Here is a 19973-nt window from a genome sequence, read left to right as displayed (position 1 = left end):
TCTTTGATAATAAAATGCACGGAAAGCGTATATAAGACTTTGACAATCTTATGGAAGATTTTAAGATAAAAACATAAAGTTCTGAAATAACCGGGCTGTGTAGTAAGACTGTGCAAGAACTGGGGGCGAAGGAAAAGAGAAGCGGGGTGGCAGAACAAAGACCCAGCCGAATGCATCCCAGTGTGGAGCTGCATCTACCTGGCCGTGGCAAGGCTTGGTAGACCACCAAGAGCTTGGGGAGAGCTCCTCTGAGCCCTGCCAAGAGGGGGATTTGCCCTTCTGTAGCTGCTGCCTCATCTATGACGGGCAATTGCAGTTGCAGACTTAAAAAGTGGTGAACCACAGAGCTCGGCCCTGCTCTGAGCGAGCACACTCACAGCTGGGGGAAGGTCGCTGTTGGCATTGCGTGCGACCCGAGTCCCTGTTCCTGTGCCCTGGTGACATTCTGACCACTTCTGTATTTCACTCCAGACACTTAAACACGTTCCTAAATCTTATTCCTAAGTTTTCCTATTTAGTTTTGAGGAAGCGGCGGTATGGTCATTGCCATGGTGTCTTACGAGGCCAAGATGTTCAAAGTGACCAGTTTTGGAAGTTTCCATCTTTTGTGAAGGAAATGAGGATTTCTCTGAAGCAAAAGCTCTTCATGGGGGAGCAAGGGGTGGGGTTGGGTTCCGTGTGGTAAGTTTTGCAGATGTGTTGTGGCGAGCTCCCCACGTGGTCACGTTGCTTTATCAAGTGGTTTTACCTCATGGAAAGAAAATAGGTTACCCACTTTGCTCTGGATGCTCAACACCACCATCAACTGCTGTTTGTGAGTACCTGTGTCTACTTCTTGACCAAAAAGATGGCTGAATGCTAGCAAGAAAAGGGATTTCAAGTCTTTGAGCACTTTCACATGTGAACTTTTCTGTGTTGAGACGTTATTGAGACACAGTATGGATAGGCTGTCTTATGCATTGCACCTCTTCACAGGGTACCAGCAAACATGGTCAAATTGAAAACAAATTTGAAGACACAAGTGTTATTTTTGGAATTCCTTGAAGTGGCTGATCCAGGTTTTTGTAAAAGCAGCTGCACTCGATGTGATGTTGACCTCTTGTGAGAGCTGTGTGCCAGTGGAACTTGTGATGTTGTTGGCTGATGCCATGCACATCAAATAAAGCTTTCTCAACAGCTAGACAAACAACTCTAGGTTTCAACACAACGTTAAGAAGTTCCTGGTTCTCACACAGTCATGACATCCAAAGGAGTTTTTCAGCCTAAAGGACTGAAGAGAGGGAGAGAAAAAGCAGATCTGTTTGTCAGAACTCTTTTAAATAGCAAAACAAAACAAGATGATATGACCCAAGCCAGTTAGCTGTTACTGAACTGTCCCTTTGCGTGGTAAATACTCAGCAAGTGAGTGAATAAACAGTCATGAGAAGCTGCTGATGAGCTTGCTGTTCCCTAGGGGTTGTTGGAGAGTACTGGGGAGAGCTCTGTGCCTTGACTGCTCGTGGGTGCATCGACTAAACCAGCGAAAATGGAGAGGCCAGGCGTGTGTGTCCTGCTGTTCCAGCCAGGATAAGTTAAAGCCTTTGAGCAGTGACCGTGGCAAACTCTGCAGCATGCCACACGAACAATGAGAGTCTCTGTCCCATAGGTACTTTAGTTAACACTGGTGCGAGACATTTTCTTTTAAAATGCTTAATGCCCTTCCCTGCCTCAAATCCCGTGCTCGCTTCTATTGTCTGTCTCCTCAAAAATGACCAGAGGAGATGGAAGGAGACCGTGACAATTGTAAATAGGCTGTCACTTCTGTCTGCACATTAACATGCCCATCTGTTGGATCTTCAAGGCTTTATTTCTTGATTTCATTTACTCGATGTGGCTTTTCTTTTATTAATAGTACATGCAGTGCACATCCACTGCTGCTCTCAGAGCGTTTGTATGCGAGTATAAAAACTCCATAGTTTAGTGTATTTGAGGTGCTTGTGTAAAGCATTACTCGATTGTGTACGTGGACGCAAAGCCCAGGCACTCCGCTGTGGAACAACCCAAAGTGGCACTTAGTGAGACCTGTGCCGTGGTGGGAAATATGCAAGGAAACATCTGAAGAGTTCATTACGTTATGTGAGAGCATCTGCTTATTGTTATTTGAATCAATTCTTCTATAAAAGTCAAACCTGCAGAGGATTTGTTGCTTTGTGTGTTAGTCATCTGCGCTCTTCCACGGCGCTGCATAAATCTCAGGGCAGCTCTGCAGCATTAGGGTACTTCACGCTTGTATGAAAGCTGCAATTGAATCTAGTTTTAGTATGCTTTTCATCATAAATCCGATAACGTGAGCGTAGGAAACTCTCCAAATACTTGTTTTCTATTTTAGAGTTGTTCCACTTTGAAGATCTGGGCTACATCTCTGAGTAGGAAGGGGCAGATCTGTGCATAAAGAAGCAGTCGCTCCAAATGCCATCCCACCCTGGTGGTTATATCACAGCAGGATTTCTGTTTGCTCCCCGCTCCCTTTGTTAGTTGCCTACTGCAGCTTTATTAGGAAAACCAAAATGAACTTCTGGAAGCTGTTTCTGTGAGCTGTATCCCTCGCCTGCTCCTCGGGGACCGTGGAGAAAGCGAGCTGGACGTCAGGAAACGTGGGAGAGGGTTTTGTAGCAGAAGCACGGGGAGCTTCTGAAATCTGCAGGCACTTCTTACCACTGCTAAAACAGCCTGTGTGAAACCAGGTACCCTGAGGAAATGAAACTGCTGGGCTGCTAAAAGGGCAGAGTGTCAGGCTGTGGGCTTGGCAGGTTGAAGTGAACTGGCACTGATGGTAGGGGAACTTATTCTCACAACAGCTGTGGCGTTGGTGGGCTCTGGTGGCACGGGGTGAATTGCACGTGGCCCTGCATACCAGAGAGCTCCTCCCAAGGGTGCTGATGCTTTGTTGCCCTCAGCACTGCAGACCATAATCTGCTGGTCAAAACTCGAGCTACGCCAAGTGCTGCGTGTGCATCTGGATCGCTGTCAAGTATGTTTGAGTCCCTGAACAGCTAGGCAAGAAAGCAACGAGGTGTGGATGACACGTCTGCTGTGTTATTCGGAAATACTTGGTCATTAGGGCTCTTTACTTGCAAGTCTTCACGCAGCGATGCTGTGTTTCGTGGTGCTTCAGGGGATCCTGGAACTGCAGTCGGTAACTCCTTGTAGTGTAAAATAGAAAACCAGGCCCCTTTTAATGATCCTCAGCCTGTTTTGAGGAGCCTCTTGACTTCAGGAAAATCTTGGTGAGCTTCATCTGGGTGTAATGCGAAGCGACTGGCTGTCCTGGTGGCCGATCTGGTAGAAATTATTGTCCCCGTCTTTGCTGTGCTCATTCACCATCTGCTGGTAGGTGACACTGTTAATTGTACTGACATGAGTGTTTGCTTGGCAGCTCTCTAAACTGAAATGGTGAAACGGTATAGGTTGCAAACAGATACATAAAGCTTTTGGCTTGTATTTCTTTCATTTCCTTTAAAAACAAAACGTAGTTCATGGTTCCAGTTCAGAGAGCAGTTGACAAAAGGTGTGCCCCTGCTTTGAGGAAGAGGCAGCCTCTGTCCCAGGGTGGGGCAGGAATGAGCAACAGAAGGAAGATCTGAGGCTTAAGATCTGCTGCTGCCGAAAAATGATTTGCATAACCACAGACTAAACCCTGCACTGAGAGGGCATGGGTAGGTGCCCACGTGTAACCTTTGAAAGGAAAATGAAGATCAGCTGGGGAGGAGTGCAGTGGCACTGCTCTGTCTTCTTGTTGTCAGGGTTTTCTGCTTGCAAGCTGCATGCAGTGGTGCAGGGAATTTGGAATGCTAAAAACTTTAATAAAAAAAAAAAAGGACTTCTTTTGCAAGCAGATGTGATAATTGGTGGATGTCTGACAAGTCTATTGAAGACTGTGGTTTTTAATGGGAGTGCTCGATCTGTTTTGCTTCAGCTGCTTTTTAGCTACCTGAGCTGTAGCTCCTGCGTGTCCTCAGCTGTTCCCCCGGCCTACATTTAATGGAAGCTGCTTGCTGCGGGACTGCATAATCCATCTTCCTCTCAAGTAAATTGCCGTATATTAGTGTAATTATACAACGAGCTTTCATTTTGTTGCCTGCTTCGTTTTAGTAGATCAGCAGTTCTCCATACTGTGTAAATCTCCGCGCTTCAGCATTGTTTTGCAACCAGCTCTGAGCTTTTTCAGATGTGACCTGCGTTTTTACTGTGTACCTTAGAAATAACGAAGAGAGGTGAGCGAGTGACCCGCAGAGCAACATGTGTGGGTTGGGTTACTTTGACCTGAAATTTCTGGGCTTTTTTTTTTTTTTTTAGGCTTGCGTTAGTACTTGATTTTTCTTTCTTTTGCCTTGGTTGCACAGTGACTAATGCATGTATACAGAAAGAGGGCAGGAAGGTCCTTCGTACCTCTGAACGAGTTTGTATTCAGGTAGCAGAGCTTCTGGGGGAAGAGAAGTGGTGCCTTGCATGTGGACAGGCTGGTACTTTTGTTCTTCTAGTGCAGAAATTGCTTTAATCAGGTGGAGTGAGACCTTCTTATCATAATGTTTGCTCCTGGAAGCTGTACTTTTGAGTCTGCTGAACGTTGCTTTATAGTGGGAGACTACTGAAGGCCTGTTTCACATGGCAGCATAATAGTAAATTTAGGTGAATGCTTTTAAAACCTTCTGCAAGAGCTGAGATTCAAAGGTGAAATTTTTCCTTTGGTTTTGTTTCAAAGAAATTTTCTACCCTCTTTGAGTCCTCTGTAGGGAAGCGCAGCAATTTGAAGATCAGCAAACGGGTGTGCTAATCAAAATACATTAATAGAAACTAATGACAACGAAAGAATCCTTTTCTAACAATGGATTTGTTGGTGAGTCTAAGTAATGTTTCCTGGCATTCATTTACTTGAGTTGATTTTATTCATGCGTTGGAAATGTTGCTGTGCTCCAGTCCTTTGCTTATTGATCAAGCTGGAGTGTATGTATCAGCACTGAAGATTGATTTTTAAAGTGTGTATTAGATGTAGGTCTGTTCTTGATTAAAAAATCCTACAGCAGAGTACCTTACCCTGGGTTAGACAAAGCCTTGCTAAAATACATTTTATACTTTTTATAAAGTTACAGCAATGACTTCTTGGGGGAGAGTTCCTTGATAGAAACCACGTAGTTGTAAACCATCTTATTTTGGAAAGGCAGCTTTCTTCTGTATTTGCAGTATGGTTATGGGATTGGTATGAAGGGTGAATCCAGAGTCAGAGTCCAACTTGTACACAGTGTAAGGAAGTGTAAGGGCCATAAAACTGCCAGCACAGTACCGTAATAGATGTGGATGCAGTGTAGAGTGGGCTATGAGGATGTACTTTGACAAGAAAGTCCTGTTGTAGGAGGCAGTGTGATGAAGTAGGAAAACAGCTAAGCTGTGCAGAAATTACTACATCTGAAATTCGGGAATCTAATGCAAGGTGCCAGCCAAGAGGTGATCTGAAGAATGGGTAACAAGTTGTAGGGTAATGGTTTTTGTACCAGCTAAGAGTGGAAGGGAAAAGGCAGGCAGAGGAATAGGCTTTCCTGAATCCCCTTCCTCACAAAACAGTTTCTGTTGCAGATGCTTTGCTTTATGGCAAGTCAGTGCGACTGTACCTGGGAACGAAGCCTTCAAGGAATGTGACCTGAAAAACTTGCAGGTTGCCACAGCCGATTGCTTGTTAACCGAGAAACTTCTGTGAATGGTGTTGGGTTGCACATTACGTGCTGGGTAGAGATGGCTGTTGCTCTGAGTGGTGTCTGCTGCTGTGGTTCTCATTTGGGTTAAGAAGGAAAAGGGAAGTTAGATGAAATACCTAAGAAAAGGTGCGGTTCCTGAAAGGAATGGATGTGGGGAAGGTTCACATTACTAGCAAACGTGCTTGAAAAATAGTTGGGCTGGCGAAACCCTACTTGATTACTTGGCCTGTAGGTATTGAAGAGCTCTGACGAAAGGGCGCTGCAAATTGGAGAGGTTTGAAAGAGATACTCCTCTAATCCCACCTTCCTCCTCACTCCTGGAGTAGTGAATTGCAAAGCAATTGCACGCTTCCTTGGGTCTGGGAAGAGAGAAGGAATTGATGGAGGCTTGTCAGAAGTGGCTCTGAACAGGGTGGATTTCCTGACAGCAGACGGATCAGCCGGTCTCTTCCAGTGCTGTCAGGATAAGGGGTCTGGTGGGGCTGAGCATCCCAGCGCAGAGCCCAGACTGATGTACCTGGGCTGCTGAAGGATCCCATCTGTGCAGCCGGAGGGCTGGAGCAGCTCTGCAGCTCTCTGCAAGCCAGTTCCTCATTAAAAGCAGCAAGACCCGGTGGTCTGCGTGGTCTCGGTCCTATGCCACCTGGTGCCGGTAGCAGAAGCGTTCAGAGGTGGCACTGCCCGCCCACCCGAGCGCCCAGGCAGCTCCTCTTCTGTCCTTGGGTTGTGCACTCGTAATTTCCTTTTGTTCCTGCAGAACAAAAGCACGCTGGGTGCTGTCCTTCCCAGCTGAATGCAATGCTGCTTCTGGAAGCGCTCATGAATCATGCATGTGGCTGCACAAACCGAGCACTCGGACACGAAGCTGACGGCTCGTGAAGATGGTTTTCCCCAGAGCTAGTTAGTGCACGCGTTTCTCTTTAAGATGCATTTTTTAATTCTTGCCTAAAGGTTACAGTGCTGGAATCGAGTAACTGTTGCTTCTCATTTATATAACTCTGGAGTGCAGCGTGGCTCATCTTTGTTTAAAGGCACGCAGACGTTTTTCTATATGAGGCTTATATTTGGGGGATTTGTCATCAGCCTCTAACATATGCTAAGGAATCAAGTGCTGTGTGCAGCCAGCAGTGTATTCAATTTTAATTGAGATTCTTTTATTTTTGGCAGTGATTTTAATTGCTAGCCGTCATTTTAAGGAAGGGTCATTCTGCACAGTTTTAAAAATGAACTCTGATTCCTTTGGTTGTCCAGTTTCTGAGATCATTGCTGCTTCCATCAGCACTTGGAAGGAGGAAGGAGGGCCAGCCCGCCTCAGCTAACAGATTCCCCGGGATCCGAACAGGCTTTGCACGTTGCTGCACGTTAGCGGGATGAGAATGTGAATCTACTACGGCAGTTGGTGAAAACAACATATGCTTAGTTTTATGAAGATCTAAAGACAGATGGTGACCCATAGGATAATTATATAACAGCCAGAATTCTATGAACAAATCTTTTTATAATAGCTGTGATAATTACTCATGAGTAGCCAGTCATTTAAGTCTTCGTCTGTTTCATAAATAGGGTAGGGATCTAGTTTGGCCTCGCGTAAACTCTTGACTGAAATTGTTCTCTAGCCTAGGTTATTTTTTCACTTCTTTGCTATCTCCCCAGTCTTCCCTTGTGCTTGATGAAAGGCACAGCCGATGTTTGTCCCATCAGTGAAATAAAGCTGAAAATGCCACCTCTCCATTACACCTAACTCTTTTCTTTGCCTCCTATGTGTTTTTTTTTTTCCCCCTTTTTTTTTCTTTTTTTTCCAGTCGTCCCAATCTCTGTCTGGAAGGATTAACGTTCCCCGAAGAAATTGCTTACTGCTTGTTGTTCTGGAGCCTGCACAGGGAGAAGGGAGTACAGAATTAAGATCTGTTTTCTGGGAACCGCTGGCTTTCATCCAAAATGTTACCCTCATTTGTTCAGCTGTTATCTTGGCTGCTTCTTGCATTACTCTGGAGTGGATGGGGAAGTTGTGCAGATTTCTGGGGTAGAGTTTCTAGGACGGGGAACGAACTGGACAACTGCTTCTGAGGCATCGGTGTAGCAGCCTTTGAACCACCAGCGGCCCTGACTGATCCAGCATCAAGATGAAATGCCTGCCCGCAAGCGTAGCTGCCTTTTGATGAGGATTTCCAGGGGCGGTTTTAGAAAAAACAATATATTTTCTTCCCTCTCTAAGGCTAATAAGCCTTTCGGTACCCAGTAGCTCATGACCCATCTGCTTTCCATGTCCAAAACCAGCTAGAAACAAGCCACAGGTTTCTCCTTGACTGGCGTGGTCTTAGAGGGAAGCAGCAGAGAGGTATTTTCTGACCTGTTGCGTGCTCGTGCTCGTTTCTCCTTGAGTAGCTAAGGTGATACTCAGGGCAGGGATTCAGCTACAGGTCACAGTAAGTAGGTTGACACAGATTAAGGAGATGTTAAAGAGGTAAGGGACAGAGTTCTGCTAACATAATATTTTCAGGGAGCCTACCCAAGAATAGCATATACTGAGCACTGGCCAATTTGTCCGCAAAGTGCGATTCTCATTTAAAGGCCTCTTTGTGTGAAGCTGCGTCCCGGCTTTCCCCAAAGGAAGCATTGATAGCTTCCTTGCTAGCCATGGACCTATCCCAATCCAAACAGATTAGGGCTTGAAGGAGTAATTATAGGAAATACAGCAGCAGAAGTACTTCAGCAAATGCCACTACAGTTTCCCAGCCGGAGAAGTACTAAGGCTGTGTTCCTCCGGGACACCACATTTTTATCCTCCTTGGTCGATGAGTCAGTCTGGCCCTTGACAGTTTTACTCGTGTGAGAATTACAAGAAAGTTCCTCGTGGCAAGAGCAGCTCAGGGCTGAAAAATAATAGAGGGAGCCTGTGTTAGCCAGGTCGGTGCTCTCTGAAAACGAGATTGTCTTAAGAGTCCCTCGTGTGACCCTCTGGACAGAGTAACCTTCTTTCATGCTGTTTTACAGCAGCGGGAGCCCTAAACAAATCCTCTTGAGCAGTCAGCTGGAAGCTCGCCAGGCCTGTATCTGTCCAGATCCTCGCCTTTGTAAGTTGCTGAATTAAAGCATTCCAATAATAATAAAGACAGGAATACTTCCCTTTCTAAGAAGAATGAATTCACTGAGAGGCTATTAATAAAAAATTAAAAATAAAATGCACTTTTTAGGAGGCAGACTTCAACAAATTGGCTTTTTTTATTTTTTATTTTTTAAAATCTTTAGGGGAAATGATTCCTCTAAATGGCCTGTTGTCTGTTTCAGCGTGGAATGTTTTTGCTTGGCTGGTAACCTGGTGCATTTCCATGAATTTCCATGTTTCGGATCAGATTCAGCCCCTGGCTCAGACAAATCGAGGACTTAAGCAGAAGGGAATCTCTCGCATACCAAACAAGCTTCCAGGCAGCTGGGCTCTTGATTACTCTGTGGTGATAACTTGCATGGTTGTCTGTCAAAGAAACCTGTTGATTTCTTGTTCTGGAACAGAAACCTTTTCTTTGCAAAGTTGCTAAGACCCTTACAGAATATAAAAACAGCTTTCCAGGTCAAGGATTTTTTTGCTTTAAATTTTTTTTGGTTTTTGCTTTTTTTCCATTATCGATGTGAATTTTAGCTCATTTCTAACAGACTTTCTCTGGCAGTGTACACAGCCTGTCTGTCACCTGTAGAATCCCTGCGAATCAGCAGTGTCAGCAACCCCTAAAGTAGTGGTAGGGCGTTGTCTTTGCTTCCCTGTGTAAGACACCATAACTCCTTTTAATGGAGTTGCCCAGCTTATTATTTGAAGCCCTCAAAGTGCGAGCTGATTGCTACAGAGGTCCTTCCTGGTTCAGAGCTCTCAGTCATGCAGTTGTAGTGTGTCTCATGATGCGCCTTCAGTTCTCTGGTCATCAGCCCCATGGCTTCTGTCCTCACCCCCAGTGCTCAGTGGCATCTGTAGGCTCACCGAGGTGAGACGAGGTCTCCCAAGGTAGTGGGTGTTTAATATACGTACTCAGGGATTGACACCTGTGTGCTGTGGGGTTTTCTCCTTTTATTCCCCTCCCATTAATTGGCAGGGTGGATGATTGTTACTGAACCTCTGTCCATTGATATTCCAAGGTGATCCAAGTTGATGTTTCTAAACCAGTGGTACAGATGACCACGTTCCCTTTATAATGGAGAGCTGCTCCTGATCTTCTAATAAATTATAGCCCATTAAAAAAACAGCAATTCCAGTGTTTTCAGTCCTGTCTCTTTTATATGGGGACTCTGGCTGGTGCTTGTAGAAATGGCTACACAAATCTTGCAATAAAATCTCAGAGTAGATTTTTTTGTGTGCACTTCTTATATGAAGCCCACTTAGGAATGAGATGTATTTTGTTCTGTATTTGATCAGTTGGTCATTCTGTAAGTTCCTTAAGTACAGCACCTTCATAAATCATGTTGCAGAGGCACACAGTCTCTATTTGTGAGCCTACATAAATACTTGTTGACTTGCTTTTGGGAGCAGCTGGAACATTTGTTTCGGTTCTTTAAAGAATTTGTGAATCACTGTTGGGTTATTTATCTGTTTTGTGTCTGTGTTAGGTGCTTTAACGCATGCTGCTTGCTCTGAAAGATCAGTAGTTGGGAGCAGGACACCTGATCAGCAGAAATTATTGCTGCTCTTCCAAGGCAGTTTACGGGCATGGCTGCAAGACCCGAGAGTGCACCAGGATGGCTAGAGATGGACCAGCCAGGAATCTCTTCCAGGGCTTCTTGGCATGAGCTCTCTGCTGTTACAGCTTGCGTGTAAATGACCTTTCAGCCCAAAAGGGGAAACTGCACACCTCCCTTCCATGCTTAGCATGGTACACTTACTGGTACATGCTTATTAACTACTTACTGCATATATCCTATAAAGAGCTTTATGGTGCTGAGGCAGGCATTCCTTCTGGAATTATTTGTCTGCCTTTTGCCTTGCTGGCAATTATTTTTCTGCCCTTCCTAAGATGTGCTCTCCATGCTCAAAAGAAGATTGATCTTAGATCACTTTCTTATCTCAGGAATTCCTATCTCGGGATTCTTATCAGCTCCCAAAGAAGATGGAGAGAGAAAATACAGTCACAGCAAGATGATTTTGGCATTGCCAGAGCAAACTTTGAAAAAAACAAAGGCTCCAAGATAGGAGGCTTGGTTTTGAGGGTCTTCATTTCAGCTAAGACTGAGAATTTTGGACAGATAATTTTTATCTTTTCTATGCCTATGAAAACCATTGAGCCAAGCAAAGCTGAGAGCCTCAAGCAATGAATAACAAGTTAATAGTAGCTAGAGCTTTGTGGAAAAACGTAATTACAATGAAGCCTGTAAAACAACCTCAAGAGTTTGCAGGTCTGTGTTTTGAAGAGTTTTTGTTCTCTACTACCGAGACCTGAGAAAAGGCTGTGAGGGCTTCTGGTGCCATTGCTCCTTGTCAGTCAGAAGGAGCTGGGTGGTGGTGAGCTGGAGGAACAGGGCACTGATCTTTTTCCCCATCGGCAGGAAGCCTCGGCAACATTCCTGTTGTGTAGATGGAGAACAATTTGTCTTTTGTGTGAAGAATGTGAGTCAGGTAAAGCCAAAGTTGGTAGTGAATATTCTGGGAAGATGCCACTTTGTTCCTCTTACAAGGCTCTTCAGCTTTCAGTCCTGTCTGGAAAGTGCTATTTTTACCTGCACTGTTCAGGGTTTTGTTGCATATTCTCATTAATGGTGGAATAACCCACAGTAGAATAATGCAAGTATCTTTATGTTTATTTTTTACTTCTATTTCTGTATATAAATGGCATTAAATCACAGAAATCCCTTAGTGCTGCTTATTCTTGTTTTTTTTTTTTTTTTTTTTTTTTTTTCCCAAACTGCTTTGCTTTGTTCTAGGCCAGTCTGTGGAATGTTTTTTCTTTTTTTCTTTGTAAATTGTCTTCATTCAAGTGAGGGAAAAATCCTGAACATGATGTTATAGATGTAACTGTGGCAGGCATCTGTCATAATTGCAAGTTATCTTTTATTTCTTTCTGGTAATTTCAATGTGGCTTTCTGTAATGTAACTTTCCTAATGGAAGTGGGAGGAAAAAAAGGAATTATGGTATGAAGCAGTGACATGTTGCAAATAAAATTTGACAGTAGTATTTGTGTATCTTATGTGTACCTTATAAAAAAAAAACAAAACAAAACACCAAACCCCTCAGACTGCATTCTGTTTTCATTTTTGGGGAATGGCTGAAGAAGGTTACAGTTTACAATGCTGATTTTATGGTGATGAATGCGACAGTTGCTGGCATTTTGCAGTAGCACGTTCTCTCAGATTTCTCCAGTTGGTGCAGTTTGTCTCTTTACAGCAGGAGTCGGTTCTTTCAAATAAAATAAATCCCTGCTACTACAAGGCAAACTGCATTCATATTTCTTTTACTCCAGACCACCATTACGTGGAAGGCACAAGGTTTGTGAGAAGAAGCTTATGGGTGGCAGGGATGTGATTTACACACCATGAAAATCCATTCAGCGATTTCAAGCCTTCGGCAAATGTGATTCTTACGTGGATCTGCCCTCTGTCATGGCCTGGGGACAGAGACAGCCACATCGTCAGGAGCCAGCTGCCACCCTTGCCATCCTGGGGACACAAGTAGGATCGTCACATTTCTCAAAATGATCATTTGCAGCACAGTAAAAACAAAACAACAACAACAAAAAAAAACAGTTTAGGTCTCTTAGAGTGAGCAAAGAAATCTCGATGTGTAAAGGTTTATTATCCTCAGTGTGTGCTGCTAAACCTGGGGTCTTACACAAGTCTCTCCAGTTTGCACTGTTTTGTCTCAGTCACAAAACCTTTCAATACATGCAGCTTGTTCTTGCTACGAGGGCTTTCAGCTCAAAAGCGAAGAATGTCTATTCATTGGAGGCGTGGGAGATGGGGTGAGGGATGGCAAAATAATGACAATGACAGCTTGTAAGTTGCTCTATAGTAACTCCAGTTATAACTTATTTACAAGGCTTTTTTTTTTTCAGTACTTGCCCTCAAAGAATTTTTAACCCTGTCCTGTAAAACGTAGCAAAGGTTTCGAAGCCATATCAATTCCTTTTGTTCTTTTGTTGATATTTGTTAACAAACAGTTTTTCTGGTCAGAATGAGATCTTTAAAGAAAGCTTACTGAGGGGCCAGGAACAAATCATCCCTCTGTGCTGGAGGGCTAAGCATATCAGGGGAAGGGACGCACAGCTAAGCAAGGAGTTTTAGTGAGCTGAAACACAAAAAGAGAGCACAGAAGAAATAGGATCAAGGACAGGTGAGACAGAGCGCATAAAAGCACATCCATTGGGCACCAGAATGCTGCCAAGAGAGCCAAAGTGTAGCTGGAAAGAAAACCAGCTAAGGATATAAGGCCAAGAGGAAGGGTTTCCACAAGCATGCCAGCATCCAGAGGAGGCTGTGAGGAAGCCTGTCCCTGTTGATGTCCAGGGGGTGCCTGGGACTGAGTGTGACGGCAGGAAAAGCAGTGAGACAGGGACCCAGCAGAGGAGCTGAAATGTTTTCTTGTCCTCCTCTTAGAAAGCTGGGCTTGATGTGTCTGAATCCTCCTTGATTAAATTTCTGCTTTCTGCAGCTTTTGTGGTGAACACAGACCTCGGTTATTCGCTCTTTCCACAACTGTTGCAGGCTGTTACCAGTCTTCCCTCCGTTGTGTTTTTCAATAAAGATCCTAAGTCATCACTTCTTTTTTTTTTTTTAGGCCAGCAGTCGTTTCTTTGCTTTCTTAGATGCTCTGAATGATTCTATGTCTCTGGACAAGTTAAGTGCCTAAAACTAGATGTAACACCCAGCTAAGCCTTATAGAGACTAAATATAGCTTAAGGATTACACTCTCTTGCAGGCTATTTTGCTTCATTTATAAACTCATATGTAAAGCTTGTGTTTCCAGTGAGAGCTTTTCTTTGTTGACACATTCAGCTTGCAGTTTACCACGGGTCTTTTAAAACCTTTTTTAAATTGTTATGAAATGATATCCTCTCAGTAAAGAAGCTGTGTGTGATGGCAGGTTTGAGGGGCACGCAGTTATTGTGTCCCAAACTTCAGCAGTGATTTGCTACAGCAAGAAAACTCCAGGAACCGGGGGATCCTCCTGAATAATGCGTAAATGCTAGGTATGTGTTTGGGACCTTGAAGTCCGGGCAGAATTTACTTGGAATGAGCCTTAACAAGCATCAGCCATTTGAGTAATCCTGTTGTGAGATGATTTTTTGAGGAGCTGCTGTGTGCTCAGTCATTCACTACGCTCCACTTGCCCACCTCTGCTTTCAAGTAGCTCTTTGTTCACTGTCTCCCCTGACTGGATTATTTCATTCTGTCAAGGTCTCTGTACTCTGTTTAAAATAAACTTGAAGTCTCGTTGTAGCTGCCGTAAGAAAACTTGATGAATGCGCCATTTTCCTTCATCCTGGTTGTTAACAAAAATGTTGAATAGTTCTGGACGTAGGAGAGGCCCCTGGAAACATCCTTGTCACATCACTCCGTTTTGGCAGTGAAGGTTTGATAATTACTCACGTTACTAGCAACTGGCTTTTTCTCCTCATTCCTGCTGTCCTAGCAGATTGACTAAAACCAGCCTTCCACCAAACTTGGGAATAAGGGAGCGTTAATTGAAATTCCTGCAAAACGCTCAAGACTAGTCTTGCTGGAAATAATGGGGCCCGGAACAGGTACGAGAGAACTTGTGGGTGGATATTGCCGTAAGAATAGGATTTTGACTTTGTGTGTTGATATTAATCAAAATAGTTTCAACTGCACATTGCACAGCTGCACAGTGTCTGTGTCCTCAGGGAAACTTTTTGATCAAAATGCAGTGGGTGTCTGGTAAGTACACCTGAAGTGCACGATGGAAATTCAGGCTGGGTGTGTGAAATGGGGAGAATAACTCTGCCTAACAAATCCATCAGTTTTCATTGTGTAAAGGCTACAAAGACAGCTGTCAGATTTTATTTTTTTTTGCCTGTTATGTTTGCCCTTCTCAGAAAGGAGGAAAGGAAGCTATTATTCATTATTTGATTTGTTTCAGAGCCATTATTGATTTTGGAAAATTTGATAAGCATCTGAATAAATAGTTGTTCTATTGGTTCTTTCAAGTGGAGCAAGACTTGGCAGAAGTTTGCCTGGATGCAGGGCAAACATGACAGAACTGGTCACCAGGAACATACATTTCGATTCTGTGTAAGCTGAAAAGCAGCAGTTTAAAATCCCTTTCTTTCTCATTTTCTTTAACTAGTGATGCCCAAAAACGTCTTAAAGGACTTGGGGTGGTAGCAGGGACGGTGGTGGGATATTTAAGGAGATACTGCCTTCTGAAATTTCCAAGCTTTTCAAATTTATTGAGTGTTTCTTCGTGTATCCAATATTCGTCTAGCTACCCTGCCGATTTTGATGCAAAATTTTCTTTGTTGTTTTGCGGTTGCTAACAATCGATAGGAAGAGGAAGTCTCTGAATTAACTGAGTCAATGCTTTGGAAGAAAAAGTAAAACTTTTACAAATCCCTTTCTTTGTAAGTGGTAATTATTTGTTTTCTTAAGTTGAAACCTATCCAAGCAACGACAATAAAATCACAGCCAGCCCTCAAGATTAAAGAAATCTGAAATTTAGATCAAGAACATTTTACATTGAAATTGTCCTTTAAATACAGTAACTGTTGGGACTGCACAGCAAATATTTGGCTAAAATGAAAAGAAGTTAGTAGTAGCTGCTTAAGGTTGGTCAGCATTGGAGGCAACAGGGCCTGGGATGGTCATTGAATACTTCTGGGGTGGCTCTGGAGGAGCAGGTAAGAGCTAGCTGATGCTGGAAGGCTTGTGGAAACAAGTCTGTGTGCTTTAGGTTTTTTCTTTGTTTGAAATAATCTGATGCAGTGAAGGCAATCTGCAGTGGAAACGAAGTGGAAGAAAGCTGCTGACCCAGAAGGGCTGTCCCAAGCCTTGTTCTGTGGTGGGACTTATCCATTCCTCAGAGCTAGGTGGACGTGCAAACCAGAGGAGTAAGTGGAGAACTGGAAAGATAACGATTAGCTAGTACAGCTGTAGGGGGAAATGCTAACAAGGATATCTGCATAATTTGTGTGTGTGTGTGTGTAAATTCTTTTGTTTTCATGTTTTTGCTAGCATCTTGTCCGGAATCTGTCTGCGATCTCAGCTCCTATCAGGCTGGAGATCCTGATTTTTATTTCTGATACCTGATGACAGCTTAAAACAGCACAGGAATCATTTCTCAGTCTAGTCAGCACTTCAGATTACTTGGGCAAAGGCAGGGGCGTGCAGCCTGGGGCAAACAGGCTTAGTGCCCTTGCTTTCGTGGGGTCCTTGGTGGCATTACTGGGCTTTGCTGTGCTGATCCCAAACGTGCTTTAATTAGGACAGGTGAGGAGAAAAGGAGCTAGACAGCACGAGTCACGTGAACCCTTCTATCCTGCTTTTTATGTTCTTTGCTTTATTTTTTTTTTCTGTTCTCTGTCCTTTGAGTCTCAGGCTTTTATGAAGAAAAAGACGTGTCTGGCTTTGTCAGACAAGGTAATTACATCTTTTAAACTATAGCTGTCTGCTGTGACTAAAAGATATCAAAACAGTCTTTAATGTCCTGATGCTGATGAAAATTTGCCAGGTGTGAGTGGTTGATAAGGCTGCTGTTAGGTTTATTTTTCTGGCAGCATTTAGAGCAGGCCACTAGAAAAGATGGGCCCCTGCATTTCTCGTCTCCTTTATTTTTTCCCCTAAATCTTGTCCTCACGTGACAGTGGTGCCACTCTGTTCAAGGCGTTTATCTCCCTTAGTCTTGCTCCAGGATTGTCTTGTAGACTTCTTAAAATCTGTCAAACGGCGTGTGACTTAAAACACATGGGTGTTAGCAGGGCTGCTAAAATGAAAACTTTGCGAAATGCTTTTTCACGTGCTGTTTTCTTTTTCTCCTACGTTCAGTATTAAAAAATGTTAGTGGAAGTGAACCAGCAATAATCTGTTGTAAAGCCCCAACCCCGTCTCGCTGAAGTGAACAATAAGAAACCAGCCTTTCATTAACACTTTGCCCTTGCCGGGCCTGAGAAACTCCTTTTTTTTTTGCCTCTCCAGTCGAGCTAGCATTGTGCCTGGCCATCAGCTTTGAGATGGGCCTTGTCCCAAGGGTTCAGGCTGTTTGGCCGACAAAAGGCAGCAGGAGAGACTGCTTCCCAGGCACTGCCGGTCCTCAGCGTGCCACACATGCGCCGAAGGCCGTGCCTCTCCTTGACTTCTTTGCGGTGGTGCTGTCGGCTCCATTCTTTCACCTATTCATATAATCTATAGCTTCAGGGCTCCTGGTCTTGTTTCTGAACTTTTTCGGAAATTTGCATTAGCTCGGACTGAGAAAATGTGGATTTGTGGAAGTGTCTTGCACCGGGCTGTAATAAGCGGGTGGTTGAGCTGTCACGGCCCATCGCGTCTGTGGGACTTAGCAGCGACCTTTAATCAGCAGATTATTGACACGACGTAGCAAGCCGTCTGGTGGGGCTGTGGAAGTTCAGGACCTTAGGGAATGCTAATAAAAGTTCCTGATCCAGGTTACCGCCTCTAAAAGAGAAAAAGGCCTACGTACTTTTGCAGTTTGTTTTCATTTTAAGGTCAGTGAAAGGTGAAGAAAACAGTACCTTGTACTCGAGGCCCAAAGCTTTTTATCAGCAACTGTAGCATTGCACTGCTGCCAGTATTCACTTTTGCACTCTTGCAGTATGTTGAAATCCTCTTTTTGATGATTTCATCTTCCAAAGGCTGCAGGTGGAGGGCTTTGGGCAAAGAATACGAGGCCCTGCACCTACTTACTGCATTTCCCCTGCAGCTTCAGCAGCAGCATCTTGTCCTCGCAGCTGCCATCTCCTGTGTTTCATACCACAGTGAAAATTAAAATGTGTTTGGAAACAGCAACTCTCCGAAGAAACTGTAGCCTCGGTCCTTGATGCATGTGGGTGACCATAAAAAGGAAACGCGACCAACAGAACCGCCGGTGCTTGTTTGTGCTCAATTCTCTTCTTAGGATCTACAGAAAAAATAAATTAGTCATAGGTGAAGGCTTGTTTTTGCTCATATCGTTTAAAGTTGTTCCAAGCATTGAGTTGCATGCGCTACTCTTATTTTGAAGGGAAATATGTTTACAATTTTTTGGCCTAATCCCCAGTTAGCGGGATTTAGCGGGCAGAATTTTAATAACGAAAAGGGTTACCAATTAATACCAAAAGATAATACTTCTGAATATTTCGTAAAGCATCCCGAAAGCTAAATGGAACGTGGGAATATGAAAGAGCTTTATTTTTAGTTCTGTTCTTCATTCAGCCAAGCATAAATTGATTAGATACTGCGCTCCTTGTCTTATAGTGTTTTTCTTCCATGTCAATTTTACCAGAACTGTAGCAGTAACTTCATAAGAGGGCTTGTCAGAGTTAATCATTTCAGCAGTAGAATAAAGCAGTGATATGTAATGAAATGTGTATTAAGTATTAAACGTTTTAGTGACTTCTATGGAAAAAAATAGTACACCTCTGAGGCCTTTTTTCTGACTTCTAAAATATATTAAAAGATCAGATTACCATCATCTGTTTATTTTTTATTTTTTGCTATAATGGCACCAATCTATTGCTCTTAATCCCTTTTTGTAGACACTGTGGGATTAGAAAGCCACACTATGCAATTTCACTGAAATGAGTGTTATTTTTTTTGGTAATTTGCTGTAACAATGTACTCTATTCACTCAGCAGTAATTCAAAACGAAGAATTCCCCTTACGAATTCATTGGACATTTCCTGATCCTTATTAATGACTGTCCAGGTTGCAGCCTGCGTTTCGTGGGATGGATTTGAGCAATTGTGAGGAAATGTCACGCAGCACAGATAAACTCAGCTCCATTGACGGCGCTTGTTCAAAGAGTGGTCTCTGAGAAGTGGATCAGGGATAATTTGTCTTGATTAAAACGTTGCTGGCTTTGAGCTAGTTCACATGCTTCTGGCAAAACTTGCTGCTGCCTAAATGGTGAGGTGATGGAGGACACGAGGTTGCTTGTGTATGAACATTTTTGGCACTTCTTTTTTTTTGGAGAAGGTGTTGGATCTCGGGGTGGAAGAATTTTACTTCAGGATTTTTTTTTCCTATGCAAAACAAATAGCAGTAGCGTTGTTAAGTTAAAGATAATAAAAATAGCTGTCTTTCTACGATGGGAAAATTTATATAGAAGGACTTCCTCAGTGCCTGTTTTTAAAGGTGTGGGAGGGATAGATGAGGAACTACTGGTTAAGTTATCAAGCTTGATAACATGACAGTTTGCAGTTTCTAATCCAGGGTAAAAAATAACAAACAACAAAAAAACTAAAATCTGAAATTGTGACATCAGGATACTTTAAAAAAAGATTTTATAATTTCTAATTGATAAGAAGGACTACAGCAGCTGGGAGCCTCTGTGCTGGGGTCTCACCAGAGGTGTGGAGAAGTGGAAGCCCATCGTTTCTTGAGGAGCAGGCCCTGGTTCCTGGCATTTCAGAGGTCACTTGTTGGCCACAGACCACCTCCGTTTTAAAACCAGATCTTTTTCGGTGTTAACTTGAATTTCATTTTGCGTGCTGTGACAGGGCGTCGCGTTCGCTTCCACTCTGAAATGAGGTAGCGAGAACTTACCTGGATGCTTATCGTGCAGCTTTCCATGCTCCGTGTGGTGAGAGTGTGCTAAGAATAGCAGTTGCTTACTGTAGTGCCAAGGGGACTTCTTCAGATGGGCAATTTTCAAGTTCACTGAGCACAGGAAAACAAACCAATTTGAGTTTAACTGCAGTATAAATATTAGAAAGGAGTCAGACCTACAAAAACACCCTTTAAAGAAAAAGGAAAAAAGGGAAGGGAGGGAAAATGCAAGTCCAAGGTACAGGATTTTTTTATATAGTTCCTGATAATATTTTCTCTTTTGGAGCCAGAAAATGATAACAACAATATGCCATTTGTTTTTTTCCCATTTTTAGATTTACTAATATTGTGCATTAACTTACAAGACTGTACGGGAGAATACTGTACAGATTTTTAAGTGCGTGTATATATGAATGTGTACACATGTAGTAGGTTTATTGCCTTTATTATTGCCATTCCTGTGTAATTCTGGGACAGCGGAGTGGCTGGGTACCCGGGAAGTCCTTGGTGACGGGATCTGGAAGAGTGAATTAAGTAGAAAGTCTATCCCT

At 43.4% G+C, this 19973-nt stretch overlaps 1 protein-coding gene across 3 annotated transcripts in view; it reads left to right on the top strand.

Moving 5' to 3' along the window:
• The window catches only part of TSPAN5 (tetraspanin 5), a 74746-nt gene that overhangs the window by 20530 nt on the left and 34243 nt on the right, over nucleotides 1–19973 (top strand). Inside the window, exon 1 of one of the 3 annotated variants that reach the window (XM_068681780.1) lies at nucleotides 4850–4876. The exons of the other annotated variants lie outside the window; for them this stretch is intronic. Within the exon in view, the coding sequence (XP_068537881.1) occupies nucleotides 4865–4876 (12 nt within the window). The 5' untranslated portion in view covers nucleotides 4850–4864. Of the gene's footprint in view, nucleotides 1–4849; nucleotides 4877–19973 lie in introns of those variants that run through there. 3 annotated transcript variants of the gene reach the window in all.

Source organism: Anas acuta, chromosome 4 (genome assembly GCF_963932015.1).
Source record: "Anas acuta chromosome 4, bAnaAcu1.1, whole genome shotgun sequence".
Classification (NCBI taxonomy): domain Eukaryota; kingdom Metazoa; phylum Chordata; class Aves; order Anseriformes; family Anatidae; genus Anas; species Anas acuta.
The sequence above is the reverse complement of the archived record's forward strand: the minus strand, read 5'-3'. Positions and strand labels throughout refer to the sequence as shown.